Source organism: Phascolarctos cinereus, unplaced genomic scaffold (assembly GCF_003287225.1).
Source record: "Phascolarctos cinereus isolate Bilbo 61053 unplaced genomic scaffold, phaCin_HiC Scaffold_726;HRSCAF=1367, whole genome shotgun sequence".
NCBI lineage: Eukaryota > Metazoa > Chordata > Mammalia > Diprotodontia > Phascolarctidae > Phascolarctos > Phascolarctos cinereus.
In genome coordinates this window covers 216,362,567-216,375,815 of record NW_027556098.1, presented here as the reverse complement: position 1 = coordinate 216,375,815, position 13,249 = coordinate 216,362,567, and the positions used below count along the sequence as shown (strand labels likewise).

Below are 13,249 nucleotides of genomic sequence, written 5' to 3'. Positions count from 1 at the left end.
GAAAAAGAATAGAAAAATTCTGCCTTAGTGAGAGCTGTTTTCAATATATCCTGTTTTTGTACTTTCTGAATTTATGGGAACTGGCCAAAAAAAACCCCAACCCTCAAAAACAAAACAAAAAAACTGTAAGCTGAAAGTTTGTGTTTTCTTGAGCTCTTTAAAACTTTTCTTTGGGAAAGCAAAATGCTATAATTTTGAATATTTAGTGCCTTTTAAAGAAATTTATTAGAGTCAGAGGAATAGAAAAAGTGTAGGGGACAGCCACTTTGTTAGGTTATTTTGTAGTGTTCCTTGAGATTGCTACACTATCAGTGTTGTCATTGTCAGTTGTAAGTTCCATGAGCAAGGAGATTCAAACGTTATTGCCCTGAAGAATGAGCTATATAACAACTCTTCAGAAACAATATTACCTTTCATAATAAATGTTTCTTCCTTGATTACACTGTCTTTTTAAGATGTGTGGGTAGATCCAATTCCATAGTTACATTTTTCTTTTTCCACTCTGTAGCAAAATCACCAGGACAGCCCATGCAAGTGGTTTATGTACCATCACATCTCTATCACATGGTGTTTGAGCTTTTCAAGGTTTGTAAAGTAGGATTACATAAGCTATGTATGCTTAGATTTTTCCTTAATTTAAGGAATCTTGCTTAATTTTGAAAGCCACTTTAAAAGTAAAATATAATTTCATTAAAAATATATAATAATACTCCACTTTATCTGAAAGTCAGTAGTTCTGACTGGTATGGCCTTAGACTTCAAGAAATGGACAGTGTGAGAAAAATATAACCTTTCATTCAGTTGTTTTTTACTCTTACTTAAAACTTAATTCTTAGTAAGCTTAATTATCTGGTTTCTAACCCATAGCAAATTAAAAGCAGAAAATTAACAGCTTATACATAGGGAAGGGAAGACCAGGTGTTTGGGAGAAAGGAATGATTCTTAACAACAGATAAAATAGACAGTTGTTAGAAGTGACTAGTGCCAAGCCTAATAGTAAAGGAGACAAGAAAACTAAACAAGGTATGCTATTGTAATGGATAATGCTAATTATCAGCTGACATTTACCTAGAGTTACTAGGTTTACAAAGTACTTTCTTTGTGACCCCTCTTTGAAGTGAACAGTGTATTATCCTTATCTTATTGATGAGGAAACTGAGGTATAGAAAGGTTAAATGATTGATTCAGGGTTGTGCAGCTGGTAGGTGTGAAAGCCAGTGTTCAAAGTCAGATCATTCATTGGTCTTCCCATTGCATGGACAGATTCATAGGATTTAGAGCTGGAAAGGCCCATTGAGATCATTTAGTCCAGCCTTCTCATTTTATAGATGCTAATATCAAGGTCCAGAGAGATTGTGTTAAGTGACAGGTGAACTGGGATATAAACCTATAACCTCTTATTCCAAACTCTTAAGTTCTTTCTGTAAATCATGCTGCCAGGATGACCCTAATCATCAAGAAAGACTTTTTTTTCCCTATGTGCTCTGTTTAACCAAATAAGGATACATATTTTACCAAGATTTCTATCAACACATTTGAATAAAGTTTTGGTGTTTTGTTTAGAACATATCACTTGACAGTGATGGTAGATAAGTGAGACATTCATGTAATTAAATTTTTTCTGCTATACCATTTTAATGTCAAGGACTCATCTTTTGCATATGTTGTATGTGTTCTAAGAACACTTGAAACTAAAAGTCTATTTTAAAAATTTACTGTTATAGTTTAATTTCCATAGGATAAAAGGAATAGACATGTTTTTAATTATTCATTAACACTTATTTCCATGTTATGTGAAATATAGAACTAGACACTGTTCCTAAGCACATGATAAGAACTGACTAATACAAGATGAAAATAGAGGAAACTTGGAAATGTGGGTGTGTTGCCATGATCTATCTAGGTATTGATTAGGAATGTGCATTATTGTTGAATTGTTTATCCCTATCTTTAATCGATAGTTTAGAATTAGGATTATTCTGGAAGTCATTGTTTATAAAAAAAAATTGTTCTTTCTTTTGCACATTTTAAGATCTTATCTAAAAGACAGGAACTATGCAGCTGGGTGGTGCAGTGGATAGAGCACTGACCCTGGAGTCAGTAGGACCTGATTCAAATTTAGCCTCAGACACTTGACACTTACTAGCTGTGTGATCCTGGGCGAGTCACTTAACCCCATTGCCTAGCACCTTCCCCCCAAAAAAAAACCAAAACAAAACAAAGCAAAACAATACAGTGTATTGACACATCTGATGTAGGAGAGGAAAGTTCTTTTACCTAGTTATCTAGTATGATTACACAGTAGTTCTTTGGCAGAATTTTTTGCTTCAGCATGGCTTCTTAAGAGTTTTAGAAGTGTATTTATTGTTTATAGAGAGCAATCTAAGACTGTCCTTCCCTTTCAAAATTCTTATGAATTTAAAAAAAATGATCCTTTAAAAATACTTAGGAGAATTCTCTAGGTTATTTGTAGCCATTTGTTATTTTCCTTCACTGGGATTAGAAACTTCAAAGAAGCTTATGAGTTTTGGAAAATTGTAGCTTTTAACATAACTAATATTTTTCAGAATGCAATGAGAGCAACTATGGAACATCATGCCGACAAAGGTGTTTACCCTCCTATTCAGGTTCACGTAACACTGGGTAATGAGGACTTAACTGTGAAGGTAATTGCTGCTTAAAAATTTGGTTCTTAGATATGCCAAAATGAAAAAAGGTTTGTTAATTTCAAGATGTGAAATTTAAAATAAGTGATTAAATCAGAAAGAAAATTTTTTCACTTCTGGCCAGTAGCCATATACCAACATTATCAAACTGTGGAATTACCCCACTAGTTCAGGCAAAAGTATTATAGAATACACAGATAACATCACTTCAACAATAATCTGGGATATTCATGACAAATCAGTTTCAAAATGTGTGAGTATTTATGTAGAATTGTATATGATCTATAGGCTGGTTAATTCAGGTGCTCTGAGCCTTATAAATCTTAAGACCTCTTACATAAATGTGAGTTGTTACTGTTATTGTTAATGGTGGAATTCCAATACAGATGAATTAGCTTTTGTAAAGAAACTTTCCCCATATACCTTTCCCTCTAAACCTGACTAGTCACCTCAAAAGAGAAATGTGGATGGCTCATCACAGCTTGCTGCCATTATTGGAAGAAACTTCAAAGTGTATGGTGAGTTTGTAGTCATTTGTGTGTTTTACAGTTTATAGTCTGTTGTACTCCTTTGTGTTAGATGATACCCTTGAGAGTATTCTCATCTGTGGGATTTAAAAAAAACCTATGTATCACTCAGTTCTTTCCATATAGACATAGTTGATGTTTATCTGGTTTACTACTCTAGCAGTTGTGTTTGTGGTTCTGCCCTTATGATTCATGGGTACAAGATGCTTCTATTCCAAATAAAAAATTGCAGCCAAAGTTAGTATTGGTTTAAGTTGTGTTCTGGCAGGTCATGATAGCACCTTTTCTTACTCATTTTGCTTATGTCTGACAAAATTTAACTTGTCACTCATCAGTTTCTTTTGATGTTTTGCTGTTATTTGTAGATCTCCAGATAGAACTATGATGCATTTAACATAGTTTTAAGGCTTGCTCTGCTTTAAGACTTCATTCTTGGCAATTTTGTTTTTCAGTTGGATACAAAGAATCATTTTTATGGGATAGTAACCAAAAAAATCCTTTTTTTTAGAAGTCTGAGATGTCCTAGAAAAAAAAAACCTAAACTAGATACAACCTTTCATCCGCTTTTTACCTTGCCTCTAGTATTCCTTTTCATATCCAAGTTTGTTTTTTTTTTAAGTGTACCACCTACACCAAATTTCCATATATTAAATTATTGCCTTAATTTGTGTTAGAAGAGCTACTTCAAAGGTTCCAGGGACCAGATTTTGTTAAGGTGGGAACTCTGGTTACTCTTTCAGAGTCTAGCCTCTTTCTTATTAAAAGTTTCAGACAATAGAACTGTGGCTCAAAGAGGTTAACTGCCTTGCCCACAGTGGCATAGCCGTTTTTCAGTGTGTAAAGTTAAATGGCAAACGACTTGCCTGGGGTCACTTAACTGGTTCTTAGTCCATAGAGGTTAAATGACTTACCTGTAGTCACACAGTGAATTTTTAGTCCACAGGATACTGAAATTCCTCGTATTTGTCAGTACTTTTTCCACTCTTCTAAAAAATCTTTACAGTCCAAAATTATGTAGTATTTTGCCCCTCTGGTTCCAACTCAAACTACTATGCACGAATACTCACTATAAATAATCCAAAGTGGAATTTGATTTAAACTTCATTAGCTTATTACCACCATAAAGTTCTATTTCTGTGCCTTAGGACTGGGGGGTTGACTTTGGAGTCTTTAAGGCTGTGCCTTTGGGATGTAAGTGTCATACTGGCAAGGGTGTCCATTTTCTGAGGATCAGTCTAGCTAATTACAGAAAATTCTATCACCAATCAGTAAGCATTTATTTAGTGCCTACTATGGCCATGCACTGTGCTAAGCTCTATTGGGCTCTCTCGGTGATGACTTCTTGGGTAATGGCAATTCATTAAAGCACAACAACAAAATATAAAATGGTCCTCAGTTCTGTACATCCCTCTTCTACTTGCCTGAAGATAGTTTTTCTTTTTATTGTGCACTTAACAGTCATGAAATATTTTCATACACAAAAAGAACAAACTTGTCCAAAAAATGGAACCTCTCATACTCAGTTTATGAGGTGAATCTATATGAAATTTAATAAAGTAGTAACAAAACTGCTTTGTATCCCCTTTTGTACTTTTTAAAATCTTTTCGTTAAAAGAAATTCTTGACCTTTTTTTTTTTTGCTTATCTAAATCCACTAAATCCCCAGCCCCTACATAGAAATCTTCTTCCTTTTAACAAATGGCAGTTTGGTAGAAAAGGAGATGGTGCTAAGATTTCAGTTTTTTAAATGTCTAGAACTTTAACTTAGCTCTTAACTACTCTAAATGTGAGATCCTTGTCCAACAATGGGTAATTAGACATAGTCCTGGTAGAACTTATCAGCCTTGGTACTCACCCCTCATCTGTACCTTTTCCCTGGGATCTCTCTGATGAGGTGGCTGAGAAGTTTCTTAAAACCTCCATTTAAGGAGTGTGCTCAGGATAGCCATCTCTTCACTTCCTACACAACTGCATTCCTTTGGACCTCACCTACCCCCCCCCACACCACCCCCCAACCTTTTTAGCATCCTTTTGTGTGATGTCTTCCCCATTAGATTGTAAGCTCCTTGAAGGAAGGGATCGTCTTTCATATTTGTGTCCCCAGTGCTTAGCAATGTGCCTGGCATTTAGTAGGCACTTAGTAAATATTTATTGACTGATCACAATCTCAAGGCACTTGAGAAAAAGGATGGCAAAGTAAGCAGGACCAGACCAGTTATAAACTGAGGATATCTGTGTTATATTTGATGCAATTTTGAGGGTATCCAGTTATTGATTATCAAGGTATTTGAAGGAGGGGAAGGTTCCAAAGGCATGGAAATAAATTTAAACTTTATTACTACCCAAAAAAGAACAAAAAATTCCAAATTTTTGATTTACATGAAATATTTATTTTTTTAAAAAATCTACATGTTTGTCAAAGGCATCCTTAGTGAAAATATTAGAGAGTAATACTATGATGGGCTTTCCCACACAATATTCCACAGTAGATCACTTATTTACTTGAATGTATCTAATGCTGCTGGCCCCCCTCTACTGCTAAAATGATTTTTGTAGTAAGCACTTAAATTATGTCATTAATGCACTCAAATTTTGTAGGTGGTTTCATGTAAATTTTCATTTACATACAGTGTTTGGGTTTCAAAGGGTAAATAAGCTCATTAGCTTTTACTTGCAGTTCTACTGCCTAGTTTTCTCCTTTTATCTTAGGTAGATTACTTTTGTTGCTTCTCAGCTTTCTGGCTTTTCTCATGCTTTCCTGACTCATTTTCTAAAACAACCTCTTGCCAAGTTGCCTTTTTATTCAGAGCTAAACTAAATCCTTTCAGCAGCAATTGAGTTATAATAACTGTAGAAAGAGTAAATAAAACCAAACAGTGGGACCTATGTATCATTATCTGACTTGTTTCAGTTGCCATTCCTAAAGGATGAAATGTATTTCTGCGTGCTTGTTTATTGAAGATTAATACCTTGGTCACTTTGGGAGTGGTAAAGACAGCTTTTATATATATTTTATTTAGTAGCTAGCTAACATGTTGATTACTCGTGTAGCCAGTTGCAAATGAATTAGAAATACCCAGTGTTTACATTAAAAATTGACTACTCTAGATTAAGGAATAATATGAAAAATCCTTTATATAATTAAGTTCCTAGGACCCACTTCGTTAATTTTTAGGACAAATTTCTACTTTATCGCCTATGGGTATTTGAATCTGAGTATTGTCTCAAACTTGCTCTTAGCTCTCCTACACCAGTTTTCATATATTGGGTCTTCATAGGTCTTACACTCTCTAAAAATTAATTAACAGGTTAGGTATGGTATGGTATGGTATTTAAAACAAATTTACTAAGGCTCAGACAACTGTGCCGTGCAATCATATACAATGCCTTATTTCAAATCTTGTGAAAAGTGATAAACTCCTCTGACTGACAGAATTAAAGCTCATATGAATTGTGAGGAAAAAAAGTTAGTTTGACTTTTAATCCTATTTATATGCCACAGTTTGTTAAAATTTTAAAACTATACAAAGACTTAAGGAATTTATATGTTCTTCTCTCACAGTAAAATTGTTCATGTTGTTTTGCTATAGGCAGAACAGTGTTATAGTTACTTTTCCAAAAAATTTTTAAGTAACATTCGAATAAGGACCCAAATTCAGCACTTAATCAGACTTCATTGTAGCAGCACTCTAATCTTTGTGTAAAATCATTGCCTTTTACTCTTCATGGGGGTAGGTTTTATTCAATAGGAATTAACCAATTACAATAGGCACATAAGGGATTTTCTTTGCCTCAGTTCTTAGAACTTCCAATAAAGACAGTGTCTATATGTTCTCATGTCTTGGATCTGACTTATCAGGTGCCTGATTTAAAAAGTCTTTGTTTCAAAAGCTATGTGTGCTAGGTTAATGCTGTTTTTCTTTTGTAAGATAATGTTAGAAAATATGTTTTCTTCTCTTAGATGAGTGATCGTGGAGGTGGTGTTCCTTTGAGAAAAATCGATAGACTCTTCAACTACATGTATTCAACTGCACCCCGACCTCGTGTTGAGACATCTCGGGCTGTACCGCTGGTGTGTAATCTTGTAATAATGAAATATGATCTAGTGTTGTTCCTTTCTACCCAAGGTAAAAAGAGATAGGCTACCAAAGGCAGCATTTAAAAACTACTCAGTATGGCCACAAGATGGGGTTCTACACAAGGAATAAAGGAAGATCATTCTGTAAAGAAAACAGTGCCTACTTTTAAAAAAAAATCTTTTGGAGTAAGTTCATGTATTAAGATAGACAAAATTAATAGAAGTGAATATTCATTAGATTTTCAAAGCCAAAAAGTAGTAAATCACATTCTGGCATATTTTTACTAACGTGGTATGAGAATAGATTAATAAATGCTTGTTGAATTGAATTAAGTAAAGCTCTCCTCTGATGCCTCATCATAGCATTGAGGTGATTCTGGATACTTGAAGGTTATACCACCAGAGTACAAACATTAGAAGGTCTGGAAAAATCTTAAACATGTTCGTCACAAATCACAGAATTTGAGAGTTGGAAGGGACCTTAATAGCCATCTAGTCCAACCTGTACCCTAAAGGAATGCATACCATAACATACCTAACAAGTGGTTATCCAGCCTGTGCTTGAAGATTGCTAATGAAGGGTAACCTGCCACTTCTCTAGACAACCCGTCCCACTTTTGGACAGCTCTCATTGTGAGGCAATTTTTCTGACATGAAGTCAGTTTGTTTTTTTGCAAAATCTACCCATTGTTCCTAGTTTTGTGCTTTCGGGCCAAACAGAATGAGTTTGTTCCTGTTCCACATGACAGAACTTTAGGTATTTGAACATAGATATGCTGTCCCCCCTGAGTTTTTCTCCAAGCTAAATATCCTCAGTTCCTTCACTTGACCTGAACTCAAAAGTCCTTTATCATTTTGGTTGCTCCTCTCTAGACACACCACCTTAAATTGTGGTGGCCAGAACATAGTACTTCAGATGAGATCTGAGGAGAGCTGATTAGAGAGGGACATACTTTATTTCCAAAAGCTAGTCCTGTTGTAATGCAGCTCAAGATTACATTAGCTTTTGTGGCGGCCCCAAAAAACTAAGTGAGGGCCTGTGTGTCTCATATGAGAGCTAGTTTAGCTAAATTCAGAGAGGTTCATCACCAGAAAATTGGCCACTGAGCTACAGATTTTTTAACTACAATTACTCATGAAGACAGTCTGCTAAGGCATAGAAGTTATCTGCATTGGTGGAAGGAATATTCATGGCGATGGTATCACACAACTTTAAATTACTGAAGTATGTTTATGGAACTATGCTAAAAGAGGCAAACTTGAAATAAGAAAATCCTTGGGTTCAAGGACCCTTACTATAATCTAACAGGAGTAATCATTGGCAAGTAATGAAAGAGTCATCTATGTTACAACCTGCTAAAAAGTTTAAAATTTAGAAAGGTAGGTTCTATTAAGTTTTATTGCTTATTTAATGATTTGAGTCAAGTTCTCTAAATTTTCTTTTATTGAATTATGTCAGTGATATTTTCACATTTGCTGAAGTCTGGATTAGATTCTCCTATGATAAGTATCTTTCTGAAATGGATGATTTGCAGTTTTGGAACAGCCTCATTTTTTTAGGTTATGGAATACCAATAATGTTTTTTCTGTAACATGACCAGAACAAGATTCATTATAAAATTTTGAATCCTCCCCAGGGATTTACCAGAAAGGCTTCATTACAAATTTACCTATAATGTGGCCCCATATCATATAACCTAGTTCTAGTGTATTGCATTTATTCATTTACTTCCTTTATGCCAAAGTAATCCCTAAAATTCATTTAGGAGAAAATATTAACACTGAAAATATTGTTAATACTTGATTGAAAGCTAAATTAAATGTGACATAGTTAAGCTTTTGGTTAAAATCAAGCCTTTTTGGAGGTGGAGGCTAGATGGTGGAGTACAGGAGTACAGCTGAACTCTCTCAACATTCCCTTCCAAACAGCTTTAAAATAAATCCTCAAATCAATTTTTGGAGTGGCAGAGACAACAAAAGGTCAGTGAGACATTTTTCCCAGCCTAAGACAATTTAGGAGGTTGACAGGAAAGGTCTGTGAACCAGTATAGGTGACTGTGACAGCAGTGGCAGCTTCAGGAGTTTTCAGCTTGGAGATGGTAAGAGGGTCAAACAAACAACAGGTCAGAAAGAGATTACAAGTGCAGGGGGGAGGAGGGGGAGGAGCTAGGTGTCACAGTGGATAGACACCGGCCCTGAAGTTCAAGAGGACCTGAGTTCAAATCTGGGTTGCAGTTTCACCATGGAGGGAAGCACTGTGATTGATTGCAAGGGAGCAGAGGCGCCCTGGTCAGAGTTCCAAAGTGGAGAGGAGCACCCGTACTTGTGGCTGCAGGAGAGCAGAGGATCTGTCCACATTTCCAGGGCCAAGAGCTTGTGATTGCAGGTGAACAGGGGCACTAACTAGGTAACAAAGGAAACTGTCCTGTTATCCTAGAACCAGAGGGTAAAATAGAAATTAAAAGAATCTGTCGATCACCATATGAAAGAGATCCCAAAATAAAAATTCCCAGGAATATTATTGTCAAATCCCAGAGTTCCCAAGTAAAGGAGAAAATATTGCAAGTTAACCAGAAAGAAACCATATATTATGGAACTATAGTCAGGATCACACATGACTTAGTGGCTGTCATTTTAAAGGAGTGGAAGGCTTGGAAAATGATATTCCAGAGGCAAAGGAGATAGAATTATAATTAAGAAGAACCTACCCAGCAAAACTGAGTGGGGGTGTGGGGGGAGGCAATGGCCATTTGATGATATAGAGAATTTTCCATCATTCCTGGTGAAAAGGTTGGAACTTAATAGAAAATTTGACTTTCAAACACTAGAATCAGGGAAGCACAAAAAGTAAATGTGAAAGAGTAATCATGAGACTCAATATAATTAAACTGTTTACATTTCAGTCTATGTGGGGAGATGATATATTAACTCCTAAGAGCTTTATTATTATTAAGGCAGTTATTAGAAGGAGTCTGCATAGACAGAGGGCATGCGTATGAGTCAGATATATTGGGATGATTTCCGTGTCCCCAAAAATAAAATGAAGGGATAAGACAGGGATGCATTGGGAGAAGGGGGAAGGGAGAAGTAGAATGGGGAAAATTTTCTCACGTAAAAAAGGCTTGCAAGGCAAGGAAGAGCTTTTATAGTGGAGGGGAAAATGAGTGGAGGGCAGGCAGTGCTTGACTTTATTCTCATCAGAATTGGTTCAAAGAGGGAAGAATATATATACACACTCTGTTGGGTATAGAAATCTATCTTGCCCAATAGGGAAATAGAATGAAAAGTGGGTAAGACATGGGAAAGGGAAGGATAATAAATGGGAAGGCAGATTAAGGGAGGGAGTGGTCAGAAGCAAAGCAGAGTTTTGAGGAGGGCAGGATGAAAAGAAGGATAAACAAAAAAAATAGGATGGAGGGAAATAAACAGTAATCATAACTGAATGTAAATGGAATAAGCTCACTGATAAAATGAGAGCAGATAGCAGAATGGATTAGAAATATATTGTTTACAAGAGTCTCACTTGAAACAGAAAGCTAAAATAAAAGACTGGAGCAGAATGTAATATGCTTTAGCTGAAGTAAAAAAAGGTAGAGGTAGTGGTAATGGTCTCAGACAAAGCAAAAGAAAAAATATTTGTAGCAACTCTTTGTGGTGGCAAGGAATAGGAAAATGAGGGGATGCTTGTCAATTGGGGAATGGCTGAACAAGTTGTGTTATATGAATGTGATGGAATACTGTTGTGCTATGAGAAATGGTGAGGGAGGTGGTTTCAGAAAAAATGGTAAGACCTATAGAACTGATGCAAAGTGAAATGAGAACTGGAGTTCATTGGGTACAGGAACAGCAGTGTTGTAATGCTGATCAATTGTGAAAAACTTGGCTAATCTGATGAATATAATAATCTAAGACAGTTCAGAGAGAGAAGTAATGAACTCTGAGTGTGAATAGAAGTATAATTTTCTTGCTTGCTTTAATACTTTTTTTGTGATATGGCTAATATAAAAATATTTTTTTACATGATTTCACATGTATAATTAATTTATCATTTTGCTTGTCTTACTGGGTGGAGGAGGAGTGTGAAGGAGGGAGAGAATTTGGCACTAAAAATTTAGACAGAAAAAAAGCTAAATATAAATAATAAATTTGAAAAACATAAAATTTGCTATACAAATGGAAAAATAATGTAAGATTCTGTTAATATGGTAGTTCATATTGGGTTTGAAGACCATGTATAGAAAAATTAATTAACATAGAGACTATTTAAAAAATACTTAGGTTAATTCAAAAAAGTTTTATTACTAGTGTGCTTTACTAGAAGAAAATCTAATATACAAATCTAGGACTTAAAGAAATGAGGTGATAATTCAGATGAGAAAAAGGTGCTTCAGTTAAAAAAAATCACAACTTCTTTAAAATGATTATTAATTCTGGTGTGAAACTTTCAGTAAGAAGCATCTGGGTTTCGCAGTGTTTAGAGTGTACTGGTCCTGTAATCATGAAGACCTGAGTTTAAATTTGACCTTGGGTGCTTACTAGCTGTGTGAACGTGGGCAAATTATTTAACCTCTCTGAGCCTCATGTTCCTTATCTGTAAAATGGGGATAGTACTTCCTACGTTGTTAAGAAGATCAGATGAAATAATATTTGTAAAGAATTTTATAAACCTTAAAACATTATATAAATGCTATCTGTTATTAGTAACAGGATAAATTTCATCATGAACATGAGAAAAATACATTTATTTTTACATATAAAGGCATTACCATGTAATTCTTGAAAAGATTTGCTTTGAATTAAAAAAGGATGAATTATTATATTGAATATAGTTCAAATAGTTTTGAAATCAGCACAGTATAATTTGCAGACAGGAGTATTTCTAGAATTTCTTTGTTTTTCTAATGCATTCTTTTATTCTTTTCCATTTTATAAGTGAGTTCACAAGCCCTGAAAGCAAGAAACATCCATCTCAGGAAGACTTTTAGAGTCACAGGCACTATTATAGTGCTGGGTCACACCATAGTTACAACATTCCTCAAATTACTCAAGAATTAATCGTTTCACACAGCCAAGAAGTCATTGATTTGCTTGTCTATAACATCTGGTATCTCCGCAGTCAGATGTCCTTGAAGGAAAGGCAGTTCTCTCAAGTTGGTATCTAGATCTTCTGGGGGGTAGGGGATAGACAGTTGTCCGTCAGGAAGAAGCAGTGTAAATCTAAGCCCAACAATTATCTTGGTCAGAATGAAAGGCTGCAGTTCTTCCTGGTTAAAAGAAGGGAATAATTCATTTGGCTGCTCTTCTCCCCCACCTCACCAGGGGGGTGGCTGTGTCCAGCCTTGATCCTTCTGTGGTGACTGCTGCTGAGATGGGGTCAGCTGTTGTACTTGGAAGGTGGGGTGCTGGGACATTGAGGGCAACAGAGCTGGTGGCTGCTGGGGACGTGGCTGTTGCAGCTAAGGTGGGAGCTCCTGTACATATTAAAGAGGCAGTGGGTGATAATGTGAGTACACATACCATTGTCCTGTCCTGAGGATGCAGTGGTGGCTTCACTTCTCTGTAAAAGGAGGTATATGTGGTATAATATTTCGGCCCTTGTGTTCCTTTCAGGGCCCAGGAGGATGCACACTGGCTGGAGTTTCCCTGGGAAACTGGCCTGGAGAAGGCATAAGGCTGAAGTTGAGTTGATGGTCTTATGATTGAGGAGGAGCCAGAGTGGTGGCTTTGGGAAATGCTGTATCCTGAGGAAGCAGCCTTAGTGGTTGAAGTTCTACTTCTCTTCCCTGTGAAGCTGCTATTCCTTGGGCCAGTTCTTCAAGTATGCTCACCTGGCCTTAACCATGAGTTGGACCTGGTTGCATTTGGTGGGGATAACTCATGTTTGGAGAGGTGTTCAAGGAGGTCCTCTTTGGGAATCTGACTTGGAGATGACTATTCTGGGTGCATCTCTTGAGTTGGTTGAAACCAGAGATGCCTGC

General features: G+C 36.1%; 1 protein-coding gene across 2 annotated transcripts in view; it reads left to right on the top strand.

Annotated features, from left to right (window-relative positions):
- The window catches only part of PDK1 (pyruvate dehydrogenase kinase 1), a 30,276-nt gene that overhangs the window by 11,035 nt on the left and 5,992 nt on the right, over positions 1–13,249 (top strand). For both annotated transcript variants that reach the window (XM_020990972.1, XM_020990973.2), the window contains exons 7-9: positions 509–585; positions 2,568–2,666; positions 7,155–7,265. In XM_020990972.1, coding sequence (XP_020846631.1) covers positions 509–585; positions 2,568–2,666; positions 7,155–7,265 — 287 coding nt within the window. The remainder of the gene's footprint in view (positions 1–508; positions 586–2,567; positions 2,667–7,154; positions 7,266–13,249) is intronic.